This window comes from Panulirus ornatus, chromosome 19 (genome assembly GCF_036320965.1).
Source record: "Panulirus ornatus isolate Po-2019 chromosome 19, ASM3632096v1, whole genome shotgun sequence".
Lineage (NCBI taxonomy): Eukaryota > Metazoa > Arthropoda > Malacostraca > Decapoda > Palinuridae > Panulirus > Panulirus ornatus.
This window is the reverse complement of record NC_092242.1, coordinates 45714912-45733347: the sequence shown is the minus strand read 5'-3', so window position 1 is coordinate 45733347 and position 18436 is coordinate 45714912. Positions and strand designations below refer to the sequence as shown.

General features: G+C 40.8%; 1 protein-coding gene across 1 annotated transcript in view; it reads left to right on the top strand.

Moving 5' to 3' along the window:
* LOC139755484 (probable 2-oxoadipate dehydrogenase complex component E1 homolog) overlaps positions 1–13887 on the top strand; it is a 194095-nt gene extending 180208 nt beyond the window's left edge. Inside the window, exon 5 of the mRNA XM_071673822.1 lies at positions 13659–13887. Coding sequence (XP_071529923.1) covers positions 13659–13763 — 105 coding nt within the window. The 3' untranslated portion in view covers positions 13764–13887. The remainder of the gene's footprint in view (positions 1–13658) is intronic.
* The last annotated feature ends 4549 nt before the right edge of the window (positions 13888–18436 follow it).

The window sequence follows — 18436 nt, the reverse complement described above, 5'->3', positions numbered from 1 at the left end:
ACCACTAACACACTCATTCAGCTGCTCCCAAAACACTTGCCTCTCATGATCTTTCTTCTCATGCCCAGGTGCATATGCACCAATAATCACCCATCTCTCTCCATCAACTTTCAGTTTTACTCATATTAATCGAGAATTTACTTTTTTACATTCTATCACATACTCCCACAACTCCTGTTTCATGAGTACTGCTACTCCTTCCCTTGCTCTTGTCCTCTCACTAACCCCTGACTTTACTCCCAAGACATTCCCAAACCACTCTTCCCCTTTACCCTTGAGCTTCGTTTCACTCAGAGCCAAAACATCCGGGTTCCTTTCCTCAAACATACTACCTATCTCTCCTTTTTTCACATATTGGTTACATCCACACACATTTAGATACCCCGATCTGAGTCTACGAGGAGGATGAGCACTCCCCGCGTGACTCCTTCTGTTTCCTATTTTTAGAAAGTTGAAATACAAGGAGGGTAGGATATATATATATATATATATATATATATATATATATATATATATATATATATATATATATATATATATATATATATATATATTCTCTCTTTCTTTTAAACTATCCGCCATTTCCCGCATTAGCGAGGTAGCATTAAGAACAGAGGACTGGGCCTTTGTGGAATATCCTCACCTGGCCCCCCCTCTGTTCCTTCTTTTGGAAAATTAAAAAAAGAAAAAAAAAAAAAAAACGAGAGGGGAGGATTTCCAGCCTCCTGCTCCCTCCCCTTTTAGTCGCCTTCTACGACACGCAGGGAATACATGGGAAGTATTCTTCATCCCCTATCCCCAAGGATATATATATATATATATATATATATATATATATATATATATATATATATATATATATATATATATATATATTCACCCAGAGGTGAAAAAAAGGGCAAATGAGAGTTGGGGTGAGAGAGCATCATTAAATTTTACGGAGAATAAAAAGATGTTCTGGAAGGAGGTGAATAAAGTGCGTAAGACAAGGGCGCAAATGGGAACTTCAGTGAAGGGCGCAAATGGGGAGGTGAAAACAAGTAGTGGTGATGTGAGAAGGAGATGGAGTGAGTATTTTGAAGGTTTGTTGAATGTGTTTGATGATAGAGTGGCAGATATAGGGTGTTTTGGTCGAGGTGGTGTGCAAAGTGAGAGGGTTAGGGAAAATGATTTGGAAACAGAGAAGAGGTAGTGAAAGCTTTGCGGAAGATGAAAGCCGGCAAGGCAGCAGGTTTGGATGGTATTGCAGTGGAATTTATTAAAAAAGGGGGTGACTCTATTGTTGACTGGTTGGTAAGGTTATTTAATGTATGTATGACTCATGGTGAGGTGCCTGAGGATTGGCGGAATGCGTGCATAGTGCCATTGTACAAAGGCAAAGGGGATAAGAGTGAGTGTTCAAATTACAGAGGTATAAGTTTGTTGAGTATTCCTGGTAAATTATATGGGAGGGTATTGATTGAGAGGGTGAAGGCATGTAGAGAGCATCAGATTGGGGAAGAGCAGTGTGGTTTTAGAAGTGGTAGAGGATGTGTGGATCAGGTGTTTGCTTTGAAGAATGTATGTGAGAAATACTTAGAAAAGCAAATGGATTTGTATGTAGCATTTATGGATCTGGAGAAGGCATATGATAGAGTTGATAGAGATGCTCTGTGGAAGGTATTAAGAATATATGGTGTGGGAGGAAAGTTGTTAGAAGCAGTGAAAAGTTTTTATCGAGGATGTAAGGCATGTGTTCGTGTAGGAAGAGAGGAAAGTGATTGGTTCTCAGTGAATGTAGGTTTGCGGCAGGGGTGTGTGATGTCTCCATGGTTGTTTAATTTGTTTATGGATGGGGTTGTTAGGGAGGTAAATGCAAGAGTTTTGGAAAGAGGGGCAAGTATGAAGTCTGTTGGGGATGAGAGAGCTTGGGAAGTGAGTCAGTTGTTGTTCGCTGATGATACAGCGCTGGTGGCTGATTCATGTGAGAAACTGCAGAAGCTGGTGACTGAGTTTGGAAAAGTGTGTGGAAGAAGAAAGTTAAGAGTAAATGTGAATAAGAGCAAGGTTATTAGGTACAGTAGGGTTGAGGGTCAAGTCAATTGGGAGGTGAGGTTGAATGGAGAAAAACTGGAGGAAGTGAAGTGTTTTAGATATCTGGGAGTGGATCTGGCAGCGGATGGAACCATGGAAGCGGAAGTGGATCATAGGGTGGGGGAGGGGGCGAAAATCCTGGGGGCCTTGAAGAATGTATGGAAGTCGAGAACATTATCTCGGAAAGCAAAAATGGGTATGTTTGAAGGAATAGTGGTTCCAACAATGTTGTATGGTTGCGAGGCGTGGGCTATGGATAGAGTTGTGCGCAGGAGGATGGATGTGCTGGAAATGAGATGTTTGAGGACAATGTGTGGTGTGAGGTGGTTTGATCGAGTGAGTAACGTAAGGGTAAGAGAGATGTGTGTAAATAAAAAGAGCGTGGTTGAGAGAGCAGAAGAGGGTGTTTTGAAGTGGTTTGGGCACATGGAGAGGATGAGTGAGGAAAGATTGACCAAGAAGATATATGTGTCGGAGGTGGAGGGAACAAGGAAAAGAGGGAGACCAAATTGGAGGTGGAAAGATGGAGTGAAAAAGATTTTGTGTGATCGGGGCCTGAACATGCAGGAGGGTGAAAGGAGGGCAAGGAATATAGTGAATTGGAGCGATATGGTATACCGGGGTTGACGTGCTGTCAGTGGATTGAATCAAGGCACGTGAAGCGTCTGGGGTAAACCATGGAAAGCTGTGTAGGTATGTATATTTGCGTGTGTGGACGTATGTATATACATGTGTATGGGGGGGGGGGGTTGGGCCATTTCTTTCGTCTGTTTCCTTGCGCTACCTCGCAAACGCGGGAGACAGCGACAAAGTATGATAAATAAATATATATATATATATATATATATATATATATATATATATATATATATATATATATATATATATATATATATATATTTATTATTTATTTATTTTGCTTTGTCGCTGGGTCCTGCATAAGCGAGTTAACGGAAGGATACAGCCGAAAGAATGGCCCAACCCACCCACATATGTATAAACATACACGTCAACACACGCAGATATGCATACCAATACATCTCACCGTATACATATATATACACACAGACATATTCATATATACACATGTACATAATTCATACTGTCTGCCTTTATTCATTCCCATCACCACCCCGCCACAAATGAAATAACACCCCCTCCCACTGCATGTGCGCGAGGTAGCGCTAGGAAAAGACAACACAGGCCACATTCATTCACAATCAGTCTGTAGCTGACATGTATAATGCCCTGAAACCACAACTCCTTTTCCACATCCAGGCCCCACAGAACTTTCCATGGTTTACCCCTGGTTCAATCCATTGACAGCACGTCAACCCCGGTATACCACTTCGTTCCAATTCACTCTATTCCATGCACGCCTTTCACCCTTCTGCATGTTCAGTCCCTGATCACTCAAAATCTTTTTCACTCCATCTTTCTACCTCCAATTTGGTTTTCCACTCCTCGTTCCCTCCACCTCCGACACATATATCCTCTTGGTCAATCTTTCCTCACTCATTCTCTGCATGTGACCAAACCATTTCAAAACACCCTCTTCTGCTCTCTCAACCACATTCTTTTTATTACCACACATCTCTCTTACCCTATTATTACTTACTCGCTCAAACCAACTCACACCATATATTGTCCTCAAACATCTCTTTTCCAGCACATCCCCCCTCCTACACACAACTCTATCCATAGCCCACGTCTCGCAACCATATAACATTGTTGGAACCACTATTCCTTCAAACATACCCATTTTTGCTTTCCGAGATAATGTTCTCGACTTCCACATATTCTTCAATGCTCCCAGAATTTTCGCCTCCTCCCCCACCCTATGATTCACTTCCTCTTCCATGGTTCCATCCGCTGCCAAATCCAATCTCGGATATTTAAAACTCTTGACTTCCTCCAATTTTTCTCCATTCAAACTTACCTCCCTATTGACTTGTCCCTCAACCCTACTGTACCTAATAACCTTCCTTTTATTCACATTTACTCTCAGCTTTCTTTTTTCCCCACACTTTACAAAACTCATTCACCGGCTTGTGCAGTTTCTCACACGAATCAGCCCCCAGCCCTGTATCATCAGCGAACAATAAATGACTCACTTCCCAAGATCTCTCATCCACAACAGACTGCATACTTGCCCCTCTTTCCAAAACTCTTGCATTCACCTCCCTAACAACCCCATCCATAAACAAATTAAACATCCATGGAGACATCACACACCCCTGCCGCAAACCTACATTCACTGAGAACCAATCACTTTCCTCTCTTCCTAGACGTACACCTGCCTCATACCCTCGATAAACACTTTTCACTGCTTCTAACAACTTGCCTCCCACACCATATATTCTTAATACCTTCCACAGAGCATTTCTGTCAACTCTATCATATGCCTTCTCCAGATCCATAAATGCTACATACAAATCCATTTGGTTTTCTAAGTATTTCTGACGTACATTCTTCAAAGCAAACACCTGATCCACACATCCTCTACCACATCTGTAACCACACTGCTCTTCCCCAATCTAATGCTTTGTACATGCCTTCACCCTCTCAGTCAGTACCCTCCAAAATAATTTCCGAGGAATACTTAACAAACTTATACATCTGTAATTTGAGCACTCACTTTTATCCCCTCTTCCTTTGTACTGTGCCACTCGATATATATATATTTTTTTTTTTTCATACCATTCGCCATTTCCCGCGATAGCGAGGTAGCGTTAAGAACAGAGGACTGGGCCTTTGAGGGAATACCCTCACCTTGCCCCCTTCTCTGTTCCGTCTTTTGGAAAAAAAAAAAAAAAAAAAAATATATATATATATATATATATATATATATATATATATATATATATATATATATATATATATATATATATATGCCCGCCCGCCTTTTAACCTCCTGCATGTTCAGGCCCCGATCACTCAAAATCTTTTTCACTCCATCCTTCCACCTCCAATTTGGTCTCCCACTTCTCCTCGTTCCCTCCACCTCTGACACATGTGTCCTCTCGGTCAAACTTTCCTTACTCGTTCTCTCCATGAGACCAGGCCATTTCAGGGCACACTCTTCTGCTCTCTCAACCACATTCTTTTTATTGCCACACATCTCTCTTGCCCTATTTTTGCTTACTCGATCAAACTATATATATATATATATATATATATATATATATATATATATATATATATATATATATATATATATATATATATATATATATTTTAAATATATATATATATATATATATATATATATATATATATATATATATATATATATATATATATATATATATATATCTATATATATTTATATATATATATATATTACATATTTAATCCCTGGGGATAGGGGATTAAGAATACTTCCCATGTATTCCCTGCGTGTCGTAGAAGGCGACTAAAAGGGGAGGGAGGGGGGGGGCTGGAAATCCTCCCCTCTCGTTTTTTTTTTTTAATTTTCCAAAAGAAGGAACAGAGGGGGCCAGGTGAGGATATTCCAAAAAAGGCCCAGTCCTCTGTTCTTAACGCTACCTCGCTAACGCGGGAAATGACGAATAGTTTGAAAAAAAAAAAAAAAAAAATTACATATTTATTTTGCTTTGTCGCTGTGTCCTGCATTAGCGAGTTAACGGAAGGATACAGCCGAAAGAATGGCCCAACCCACCCACATATGTATAAACATACACGTCAACACACGGAAATATACATACCAATACATCTCACCGTATACATATATACACACACAGACATATACATATATACACATGTACATAATTCATACTGTCTGCCTTTATTCATTCACATCACCACACCGCCACAAATGAAATAACAACCCCCTCCCACTGCATGTGCGCTAGGTAGCGCTAGGAAAAGACAACACAGGTCACATTCATTCACAATCAGTCTGTTGCTGTCATGTATAATGCCCTGAAACCACAGCTCTTTTTCCACATCCAGGCCCCACAGAACTTTCCATGGTTTACCTCAGACGTTTCACATGCCCTGGTTCAATGAATTGACAGCACGTCAACACCGGTATACCACATCGTTCCAATTCACTCTATTTCTTGCACCCCTTTCACCCTTCTTCATGTTCAGTCCCCGATGACTCAAAATCTTTTTCACTCCATCTTTCCACCTCCAATTTGGTCTCCCACTTCTCGTTCCCTCCACCTCTGACACATATATCCTCTTGGTCAATCTTTCCTCACTCCTTCTCTTTATGTGACCAAACCATTTCAAAACACCCTCTTTAGCTCTCTCAACCACACTCTTTTTATTACCACACACCTCTCTTACCCTATTATTACTTACTCGATCAAACCACCTCACACCACATATTGTACTGAAACATCTCATTTCCAGCACTTCCACCCTCCTCCACACAACTCTATCACTAGCCCACGCATCGCAACCATATACCATTGTTTGAACCACTATTTCTGTAAACATACCCATTTTTGCTTTCCGAGATAATGTTCTCGAATTCCGCACATTCTTCAACGCTCCCAGAACTATCACCCCCCTCCCCCACCCTATGATTCACTTCCGCTCTATGGTTCCATCCGCTGCCAAGTCCACTCCCAGATATCTAAAACTCTTCACTTCCTCCAGTTTTTCTCCATTCAACCTTACCTCCCAATTGGCTTGTCCCTCAATCCTACTGTACCTAATAACCTTTTTCTTATTCACATTTTCTCTCGCCTCTCTTTCACACACTTTACCAAACTCAGTCACTAGCTTCTGCAGTTTCTCACCCGAATCAGTCACCAGCGCTGTATCATCAGCGAACAACAAATGACTCACTTCCCAAGCTCTCTTATCCGCAACAGACTGCATCCTTGCCCCTCTTTCCAAAACTCTTGCATTCACCTCCCTAATAACCCCATCATAAACAAATTAAACAACCATGGAGACATCACACACCCCTACCGCAAACCAACATTCAGTGAGAACCAATCACTTTCCTCTCTTCCTATACGTTCACATGCCTTACATCCTCGATAAAAACATTTCACTGCTTCGAACAACTTAACACGCACACCATATATTCTTAATACCTTCCACAGAGCATCTCTATCAACTCTATCATATGCCTTCTCCAGATCCATAAATGCTACATCCAAATGCATTTGCTTTTCTAAGTATTTCTCACATACTTTCTTCAAAGTAAACACCTGATCCACACATCTTCTACCAATTTTGAAACCACACTGCTCTCTCCCAGTCTGATGCTATGTACATGCCTTCACGTTCTCAATCAATACCCTCCTATATAATTTCCCAGGAATACTCAACAAACTTATACCTCTGTAATTTGAGCACTCACTTTTATCCCCTTTACCTTTGTGTAATGGTACTATGCAAGCATTCCGCCAATCCTCAGGCACCTCACCATGAGTCATACATACATTAAATAATCTTACCAACCAGTCAACAATACAGTCACCCCCTTTTTTAATAAATTCACTGCAATACCATCCAAACCCAGAGCCTTGACGGCTTTCATCAACCGGAAAGCTATTACTGCCTCTTCTCTGTTTACCAAATCCTTCTCCCTAACCCTCTCACTTTGCACACCACCTCGACCAAAACACTTTATATCTGCCACTCTGTCATCAAATACATTCAACAAACCTTCAAAATACTCACTCCATCATCTTCTCACATCACCACCACTTGTTATCACGTTCCCATTAGCCTTCTTCAGTGAAGTTCCCATTTGTTCCCTTGTCTTACGCACTTTATTTACCTACTTCCAAAGCATCTTTTTATTCTCCCTAAACTTTAATGATACTTTCTTACCCCAACTCTCATTTGCTCTCTTCTTTACCTCACCTTTCTCTTTGACCTCCTGCCTCTTTCTTTTATACATCTCCCAGTCATTTGCATTATTTCCCTGCAAAAATCGTCCGAATGCCTCTCTCTTCTCTTTCACTAATAATCTTATTTCTTTATCTCACCACTGAATGCCTTTACTAATATGCCTACCTCCCACGCTTCTCATGCAACAAGCATCTTTTGCGCAAGCCATCACTGCTTCCCTAAATACATCCCATTCCTCCCCCACTACCCTTATGTCCTTGTTCTCACCTTTGTTCTCCTGGTACTTCCTCACACGTCTCCTTCCCAACCTCACTTATTCTCACCACTCTTTTCACCCCAACATTCTCTCCTCTTTTCTGAAAACCTTTACAAATCTTCACCTTCGCCTCCACAAGATAATGATCAGAAATCCCTCCAGTTGCACCTCTCAGCACATTAACATTCAAAATGTAATGATGATGTGATAAGGAGATGGAATGAGTAATTTGAAGGTTTGTTGAATGTGTTTGATGATAAAGTGGTAGATATAGGGTGTTTTGCTCGAGGTGGAGTGCAAAGAGAGAGCGTTTGGGAGATTGATTTGGTAATCAGAGAAGAGGTAGTAAAAGCTTTGCAGAAGATTAAAGCCGGCAAGGCAGTGGGTTTGGATGGTATTGCAGTAGAATTTATTAAAAAAGGGTGTGACTGTGTTGTTGACTGGTTGGTAGTAAGGTTATTTAATGTATGTGTGGCTCATGGTAAGGTGTCTGAGGATATGCGGAATGCTTGCATGGTGCCATTGTACAAAGGCAAAGGGGAGAAAAGTAAGTGCTCAAATTACAGAGGCATAAGTTTGTTGAATATTCCTGGTAAATTATACGGGAGGGTATTGATTGAGGGGGTGAAGGCATGTACAGAGCATCAGATTGGGGAAGAGCAGTGTGGTTTCAGAAGTGGTAGAGGATGTGTGGATCAGGTGTTTGCTTTGAAGAATGTATGGGAGAAAAACTCAGAAAAGCAAATGCATTTGTCTGTATCATTTATGGATCTGGAGAAGGCATATGATAAGAGTTGATAGAGATGCTCTGTGGAAGGTATTAAGAATATATGGTGTGGGAAGCATGTTGTTAGAAGCAGTGAAAAACTTTTATCGCGGATGTAAGGCATGTGTACGTGTAGGAAGAGAGGAAAGTGATTGGTTTTCAGTGAATGTAGGTTTGCGGCAGGGGTGTGTGATGTCTCCATGGTTGTTTAATTTGTTTATGGATGGGGTTGTTAGGGAGGTGAATGGAAGAGTTTTGGAAAGAGGGGCAAGTATGCAGTCTGTTGTGGATGAGAGAGCTTTTGAAGTGAGTCAGTTTTTGCTTGCTGATGATACGGCGCTGGTGGCTGATTAGTGTGAGAAACTGCAGAAGCTGATGATTGAGTTTGGTAAAGTATGTGAAAGAAAAAAGCTGAGAGTAAATGTGAATAAGAGGAAGGTTATTAGGTACAGTAGGATTGAGGGACAAGTCAATTGGGATGTAAGTTTGAATGGAGTAAAACTGCTGGCAGTGAAGTGTTTTAGATATCTGGGAGTGGATTTGGCAGTGGATGGAACCATGGAAGCGGAAGTAAATCGTAGGGTGGGGGAGGGAGCGAAAGTTCTGTGAGCGTTGAAGAATGTGTGAAAGTCGAGAACATTATCTCGGAAAGCAAAAATGGGTATGTTTGAAGGAATAGTGGTTCCATCAATGTTATATGGTTGCGAGGCGTGGGATATAGATAGAGTTGTGCGTAGGAGGGTGGATGTGCTGGAAATGAGCTGTTTGAGGACAATATGTGGTATGAGGTGGTTTGATCGAGTAAGTAATGATGGGGTAAGAGAGATGTGTGGTAATAAAAGGAGTGTGGTTGAGAGAGCAGAAAAAGTTGTTTTGAAATGGTTGGTCACATGGAGAGAATGAGTGAAGAAAGATTGACCAAGTGGATATATGTGTCAGAGGTGGAGGGAACGAGGAGAAGTGGAAGACCAATTGGAGGCGGAAAGATGAAGTGAAAAAGATTTTGAGTGATCGGGGCCTGAACATGCAGGAGGATGAAAGGCGTGCAAGGAATAGAGTGAATTGGAACGATGTGGTATACTGGGGTCGACGTGCTGGTAATGGATTGAACATGAGCATGTGAAGCGTCTGGGGTAAACCATGGAAAGTTCTGTTGGGCCTAGATGAGGAAAGGGAGCTGTGGTTTCGGTGCATTATTACCTGACAGCGAGAGACTGAATGTGAACGAATGTGGCCTTTGTTGTCTTTTCCTAGTGCTAACTCGCGCACATGGGGGAGGAGAGGGTTGTTATTTCATGTGTGGCGAGGTGGCGATGGAAATAAATGAAGGCAAACAGTATGAATTATGTCATTTTTTAAGACCCTCACCTAATAGCCATATAGTGATGATGGGACTACACTATCAAACACACCCATATTTGTCCTTAAAGACAATGCAATTAATACCTTTGTCTCTTCACACACCCAATGACTTACCTCAGCTCCCATGGTTCCACTTTCTGCCACATACACTCCCTGGTATCTAAAACACTCCACTTCCTTTAAGTTCTCTCCGTTCAGATGGAAAACCCAACAAACCTGTCTCATTTCACTGCTAAACCTAATTACCTTGCTATATTCACATTGACTCTCAACTTTTGCCTTTCACACATTCTCCCATATATATAGTCTGCTTCATCCTACTGTGCCTCACATGCATGGTTATCTGCCCTGTCTAAAGCAGAGATAACAGTGTATCAAATTACACACAACAAAGCCCTAAGAACAGTGTCTGACAGCCTTGAATCGACTTGCATAACAAAATAAAACCTTTCAGTACAATCCTACCTCAGTTCTCTTCATCAGCATTCTATCTAAACCAGTCCACAACCAAAACCAAGTGACCTTAAGGAGAAAGGGAAAGTTTTCCCTTGCTTCTAGATCAAGCAACATATACAGTCCTCAATAACACCATGTATAACTTAAATTATAGACGCATGGAACTGACCTGAGAAGCACTTACTAACTGCTCTCCATACCCAGTCTTAATTTCACCCCACCAGACGTACACTGACACTACTCTCACCAGATATATACAAGTTATTTACTTAGGTGTTGTAGATGACATCCATCAGTCTAACATTGCGGTTACTGATTCAAGATATAAGAGGCTTCATGTGCCAAGTGCAACCTCCACACAGAAGATGCTGAACACTTCCTTATCATTTGTCTTGTACTCAGTGACACACAATATCACCACACGTACACCTGCAGGTTTGCCTGCTCAACATGCTGGCTTCGATAGTTATCCAAGATGGGGCTGTTATATGATTGAGTTTGCTGTTACATTGTCTTAGTTAGGAAAGAACAGTTTTAGTTAGGAAAGAACAGTTTTAAGGGAAAAATGTTTACCGCAAGAGTGAAGGACTGTTTAAGGTTATCCGGCCAGGGGTATGTAGTAGGTCAGGGGGTTTTCATAGTGAAAGCCTGCTTGGGTTGCATGAATCTTTTATGAGACTGACAAAGAAAGGTGAGGTCATTGTACGGTGTTTGTTTTGTTGTTTGCTTTTGTTTTTTAATAAAAGTTTGACTGACAAAGTAGAAAAAATTTTGGACTGAGGGTCTTTGAGATACATATACATTACTTGTTTTAATATGAATGATGAGATATTTTCATGATTGTGAGATACATATACATTACTAGTTTTAATATGAATAATGAGATATTTTTATGATTGTGAGATACATGTACATTACTTGTTTTAATATGAATAATGAGATATTTTCATGATTGTGAGATACATATACATTACTTGTTTTAATATGAATAATGAGATATTTTTATGATTGTGAGATACATGTACATTACTTGTTTTAATATGAATAATGAGATATTTTCATAATTGTGAGATACATGTACATTACTTGTTTTAATATGAATAATGAGATATTTTCATGATTGAAAAGTCTAGAAAGATTCGCAACACAGGTCATTACCAGATACCGCTAGCTCTAAATATTAAGAAAAGGTTATCAGTGCTTGTAAATTTAATTCCCGTGGTTTGTGAGAGTTATGCTCATGTTGACGATATTGAACACATTTTAGGTGTTTCTTGTCTCTCACTTCATGTAGTAAACAAACAAGATATTTTGTAAATGTCTGTTTTAGCTCGGTTCTAACAGCATCAGTAGAGCCACATCACACACGAACATTGTAACATCTTGGTGACTGTGTGGTCGTCAGTGTTGAGAGTCACATCCATATTAATAGAAGAATGTTAAGAACATCATTGTAAACATTCCGGACACAAGGTAGCAGCAGGGTTTGCAGCAGTGTTGACTACAGACATGTCTACACTGATGCACAAGCGTTAGGGACATCGTTGTTAACAGGGCGGACCACAGATGTTGCCAATATTAATATCATCAACGGGAGACGTTGTGTTACTAACACTGTTCCCCATGATGATGCTATAGCCAACATATTCATGCATGTATCTCAACGTTCCTGATAACAATGTAGCCATCACATGATACTGACATTGTTACCATAGTATTCACATTTTAATTTTGGATAATTTTGATGGTAACTTTGTGAATCGATGACGCTATTGTCCCAACAGCACTACAGTGGTGTGGCGCCATCTATAGAAGCTTCATGTGGTGTGACAGTTTGTCTTTATAATTTCTATGTTAGATTATGACCAGACTTGCACCTCACGGACAAGGATCCAGTAATTGATTTTTTAACTAAAAAGATCCATGGTTTTTTAAAAATTTGAAAACCTTTTTAGCAGATCATTCAAATTGGGATTATGATTATAGAATTAAGGTATTTTATTTTTTTTGTATGTATGGCAAATAGATCGAACATTTTCTCTCTTAGTAAGGAATTATTATTCCATGATGATCTAACAGTCTTAATTGTCATGTTGAGGAGACATGTAACTCTTGATGTTTGTATGGTGCCAGTTACCTTAAAGTTTTCACCCACTAACTAGTGTCTCCTTCCCTTTCTGTTTTTTGTGGTATGACCATATGGGTAGGGTGTAGATGAGGGCTTTCTCACAATTGATCTTTGTGCTTGAGAGAAGCTGTTTTTCTGCTCGAAACATAACTTGCCTTTCACTCCTGACATGCCGAGCCCACCTTCGAAAGAGGTTAACTAATCTTAAGACAGCCTTTAAGGCTCGAGAGTAACAGTGTAGATAGCTAAGGCAAGGAACTTCTGCTCCCTTGTGTCATAGATAACATATGCCGTACAGATTTATCAGGTGATTTAGCAGTGTTTTTGAGTAGTTGTGTCAAACTGCTTTTTAGGACACATTATACTTAATTATTGTTCGAAGTTCGCCTGTCTTGTTGAAGTCAGCCATGTGTCTGACAGCTTTATAGAAGTACATTGGTGAAGAGTAAATGGAACCCTTGCTCAAATAAAGAATATGCTTTCTCCAAGCTCAAAGATGGCTTTTTGATTGACTTATTGATGATATGCTTTTGGAGTAGATACACCTGCATTTCGATCTTTCACACTTTTGAATGAATACTCAAAGTTTTTCACCCATTTAGTGAAGTGCAGTGTTGTCATAGTGTCACTTAAGTGATATTATCCAAGTTATCACCCAGTTTTCAAGTACTAAAGCGATGTCAGTTTGTTTCTTCTGATTTGTATTTTGTACTTATTTATGTTGTTGATCTAATTATTTTCTCACACTTATGGTAAAATGTCTACCTTTACAGTTGCAGTATGCTGGGCGAGACGTATCGGGTGTCACTGCAGCTGGTGTTGGCCGAGTGCACATGCAGGAGATTCGGTCACTTTTGGATCAGACCTTCAGCATCTGACCTGATTATTATATTAAAAGCATCATATATAGATGATATTAGACAAACTTTAGTGGCTTTTGATAGATTTATCTGAATATGTATTCCTAAGACATAACTTGAAATAAAAGATACCTATTTAAAAGTATGAATTATTGAGATGTCTTCTCATTCCCTGCATGTACTTTAAACTTGATTTGACATGGGAGTGTTGCTGCCAAACTATAGTTAGAATTCACTTGGGGTCTCTGGTATTGACTAGGAGAATATTTAAAGCTGAAGGTTATGCACATTTCTCTGTCAGCCTGATTTACACTTTAGAGGGAGACATTGCAGTGAATTACTGAATGACACTAATCTGCTGGCAAGTCCACATTTCCTTCCTCATCTGTAACTAGGTTGCAATAAAGATCATGATTTCCCGTTTATCGTACAAGGCAACTGAAGGGGGCAGGAGTTTGGGGCTGGAAACCTTACCCTTCTGGTATTTCCATCTCTAAAACAGGAAATAGAAGTAGGAGTCAAGCGGGGAGTGCTCATCCTCCTCGAAGGCTCAGATTGGGGTGTCTCAATGTGTGTGGATGTAACCAAGATGAGAAAGGATGGGTAGTATGTTTGAGGAAAGAAACCTAGATGTTCTGGATCTGAGTGAAACAAAGCTCAAGGGTAAAGGGGACGAGTAGTTTGGAACCGTCTTAGGAGTAAAGTCAGGGGTTGGTGAGAGAACAAAAGTTAAGGAAGGAGTAGCACTACTGAAGCATGAGTTATAGGAGTGTGTGACTGAGTGTAAGAAAGTAAAGTTTAGATTAATGTGGGTAAAACTGAAAGTGGATGGAGAAAGATGTGTGATTATTGGTGCCTATGCACCTGGGCATGAGAAGAAAGATCATGAGAGGCAAGTGTTTTGGGAGCAGCTGAGTGAGTGTGTCAGCAAATTTGGTCCACGAGATCGGATATATGTGATGGGTGATTTGAATGCAAAGGTGAGAAATGTGACATTTGAGGGTGTAATTGGTGTACATGGGGTGTTCAGTGTTGTGAATGGTAATGGTGAAGAACCTGTGAAGTGTGCTGAAAAAGGACTGGTGATTGGGAATACCTGGTTTAAAAGGAGGTATGTACACAAGTATTCGTATGTGAGTGGAAGATATGGTCAACGGAAATTATCAGATTACGCATTAATTGATAGGTGTGTAAAAGAGAGACGTTTAGATGTAAATGTGCTAAGAGAGTCAGCTGGTAGCATGTCTGTTCACTATCTCGTGGAGGCAAGGGTGAAGATTTGTAGAGTTTTTCTAAAAATAAGAAAGAATGTCAGGGAGAAGAGAGAGATCAGAGTAAGCGAACTTGGAAAGGATACTTGTGAGAAGAAATACCAGGAGAGATTGCGTGTAGAATGGCAAAAGGTGAGAGCAAATGAAGTTAGGGCAGAGGGTGAGGAATGGAATGTATTTAGGGAAGCAGTTACATCATGTGCAAGAGATGCATGTGGCATGAGAAAGAAGGAAGGTGGGCAGATTAGAAATGGTAGTGAGTGGTGGGATGAAGTAAAGTTGCTAGTGAAAGCGAAAAGAGAGGCGTTTGGACGTTACTTAAAAGGAGCGCAAATGACTTGATGTGTAAGAGAAAGCAGCAGGAGGTCAAGAGGAAGGTGCAAGGGTTGAAAAAGAGGGCAATAGAGAGTTAGGGTGAGAGAGTATCGTTTAATTTTATGGAGGATAAAGCTATGCTTTGGAAGTGGAAAACAATGTGTGAGAGACAAAAGAACAAATGGGAACATTGGTGAAGGGTGCAAGGGGGGAAGTGATAACAGGTAGTGTTGGAGCGAGTATTTTGAAGTATTGTTGAATTGAATGTGTTTGATGATAAATTGTCAGATGTAGGGTCTTTTGGTCGGGTTGGAGTGTAGAGACGTTTGGATATAAATGTGCTAATAGGGGCAGCTGATGGGATGTCTGTTAACTTGTGGAGGCAAGGGTGACGATTTGTAGGGAGAATGGTTTGGTGAAGAGAGAAGTGGTGGTGAAAGCCTTGCGGAAGATGAAATCCGGCAATGCGGCGGGAGTGGATGGTATTGCAGTTGAATTTGTTAAGAAAGGGGGTGACTATGTTGTTGCTTGGTTGGTAAGGATATTCATTGTATGTATGTTTACGGTGAAGTGCCCGAGGATTGACGGAATACATGCATAGTGCCATTGTACAAAGGCAAATGGGATAAATATGAGTATTCAAACTACATAGGCATAAGTTTGTTAAGTATGCCTGGAAAATTTTATGGGAGGGCTTTGATTGAGAGGGTAAAGGCATGTACAAAGCATTAGATCAGGGAAAAGCAGTGTTGTTTCGGAAGTGGTAGAGGATATGTTGAAAAGGTGTTTGCTTTGAAGAACGTATGGGAGAAATACTTGGAAAAAGAGATGGATTTATATGTAGAATTTATGAATCTGGAGAAGGAATATGATAGTGTTAACAGAGATGCTTTGTGGAAGGTGTTAAGAATAAATGGTTAGAGACGTAGACTGCTAAAAGCAGTGAGAAGTTTTTATCAAGGATGTGAGGCATTTGTACAAGCAGGAAGAGAGGAGAGTGATTGGTAGTCAGTGAATGTCGGTTTGTGGCAGGGGTGTGTGATGTCTCCATGGCTGTTTAATTTGTTTATGGATGGGGTGGTTAGGGACTTTCCCTTTGGTGGTGGCCTGTTTAAGGGTGTGGCAAAAAGGCTAAGAAGCGGCACTATAGAGTTCACTAGTTATGGAGACTCTACTGCTGTGGCCACGCGAATGAGAGAGTTTCAGAATGGAACATGAGTCAGAGATATAGATAGATGGCTAGATGGTTAGGGAGGTAAATGCAAGACTTTTGGAGAGAGGGATGAGTATGCAGTCTGTTGTGGATGAGAGAGCCTGAGCAATGAGTCAGTTGTTGTCCGCCGATGATACATCTCTGGTGGCTGATCCGTGTGAGAAACTGCTAAAGTTGGTGACTGAGCTTAGAAAAGTGTGTGAAAGGAGAGCTGAGAGTAAATGTGAATAAAAGCCGGGTTATTAGGTTCAGCAGGGATGAGGGACAAGTCAGTTGGGATGTAAATTTAGATGGAGAAAAATTGGAGGAAGTGGATTGTTTCCATATCTGGGAGTGGACTTGGCAGCAAAGGAAACCATGGAAGCTTAAGTGAGTCACAGGGTGGGGAAGGGAGCGAAGGTTTTAGGAGCGATGAAGAATGTGTGGAGGGCGAGAACGTTATTTCAGAAAGCAAAAATGGGTATATTTGAAGGAACAGTGGTTCCAACGATGTTATATGGTCGTGAGGCATGGGCTGTAGATAGGGTTGTACGGAGGAGGGGGGATGTATTGGAAATGGGATGTTTGAGGACGATATGTGGTGTGAGGTGGTTTGATCGAGTAGTTAATGAAAGGGTAAGAGAGATGTGTGGTAATAAAAAGATTATCGTTGAGTGAGCAGAAGAGGGAGTGTGGGAAATGTTTTGGACATATGGAGAGAGTGAGTGAGGAAAGGTTGACAAAGAGGATATATGTGTCAGAGGTGGAGGGACCAAGGAGAAGCGGGGAACCAAATTGGAGGTGGGAGGATGGAGTGAAAAAATTTTGAGCGATCGGGCCCTGAACATGCAGGAGGGTGAAAGGCATGCACGAAATCGAGTGAACTATGTGATATACTGGGTCGATGTGCTGTCAATGGACTGAACCAGGGCATGTGAAACGTCCTGGGTAAACCATGGAAAGGTCAGTGGGGCCTGAATGTAGATAGGGAGCTGTGGTTCCGGTGCATTATACATGACGTGTGCTTTCCTGGCGTTACCTGTCTGGCGCAAGGGATAGCTATGCTGTTTTCTGTGGGGTGGGGTGGCGCCGAGAATGGATGAAGGCAAGTAGTATGATTATGTACAGTCTACCAAAGAAATTCGCGTGTGGGTTATGGGTATTGGCCTGGTAACGGTGGAAAAATCTCACTGTCAAATGTAATGTTGCCCGCCATACAAGGAACCCCTACATTGTACTAGGGTCGCACATACTCCTGATGTAATGTATGATGGAAAATGAATTCTGATTTTTTTTTGTCTCTTTGTCAGTGTGTCTCGTATGTTTCAACTCACAAGTAAAACTGCAGTAGACTACTCATAGTATCTGCTTCCTTGATTTATGTGTATCACTGGAGAAGTCTCGATCTATAGGGACATTTTGATGTGTGTGTGTGTGTGTGTGTGTGTGTGTGTGTGTGTGTGACTTGGGAAATGACTGAAATCAGTGATATTTTTTTGTGGGTTTAGAGGTGTTAGAGGCAGGTCAAACAGTTCCATTGACTGACACGGTGATTGAGAATAGAAGATCCCAGAGGTTATGTTAACAGAACACGTTAGTCCATCCTTCTTCCAACAAATTTACGAGGATATCACATCTTGGCCCTTGCGGGGCTACGTTGATGGGTCATGTTGAACAAATTAATGATTAAGAAACATGTTTATATCATCATATATGTTCGTGTGTATGACCTGCCGGATTACAAAGAATTGATTCACACTAGTATATGCTTCAAGTATGTGGGCACTACATTAGGAACACTTTTATTCTTAGGTCTCTATCAATGTTATTATTAGTCGTCACTTTATGTATATGTCATAGAGTAATGGGCTCAGTGCGTTACCATCTTTACCACGACTCGACTCTCCCTTTAA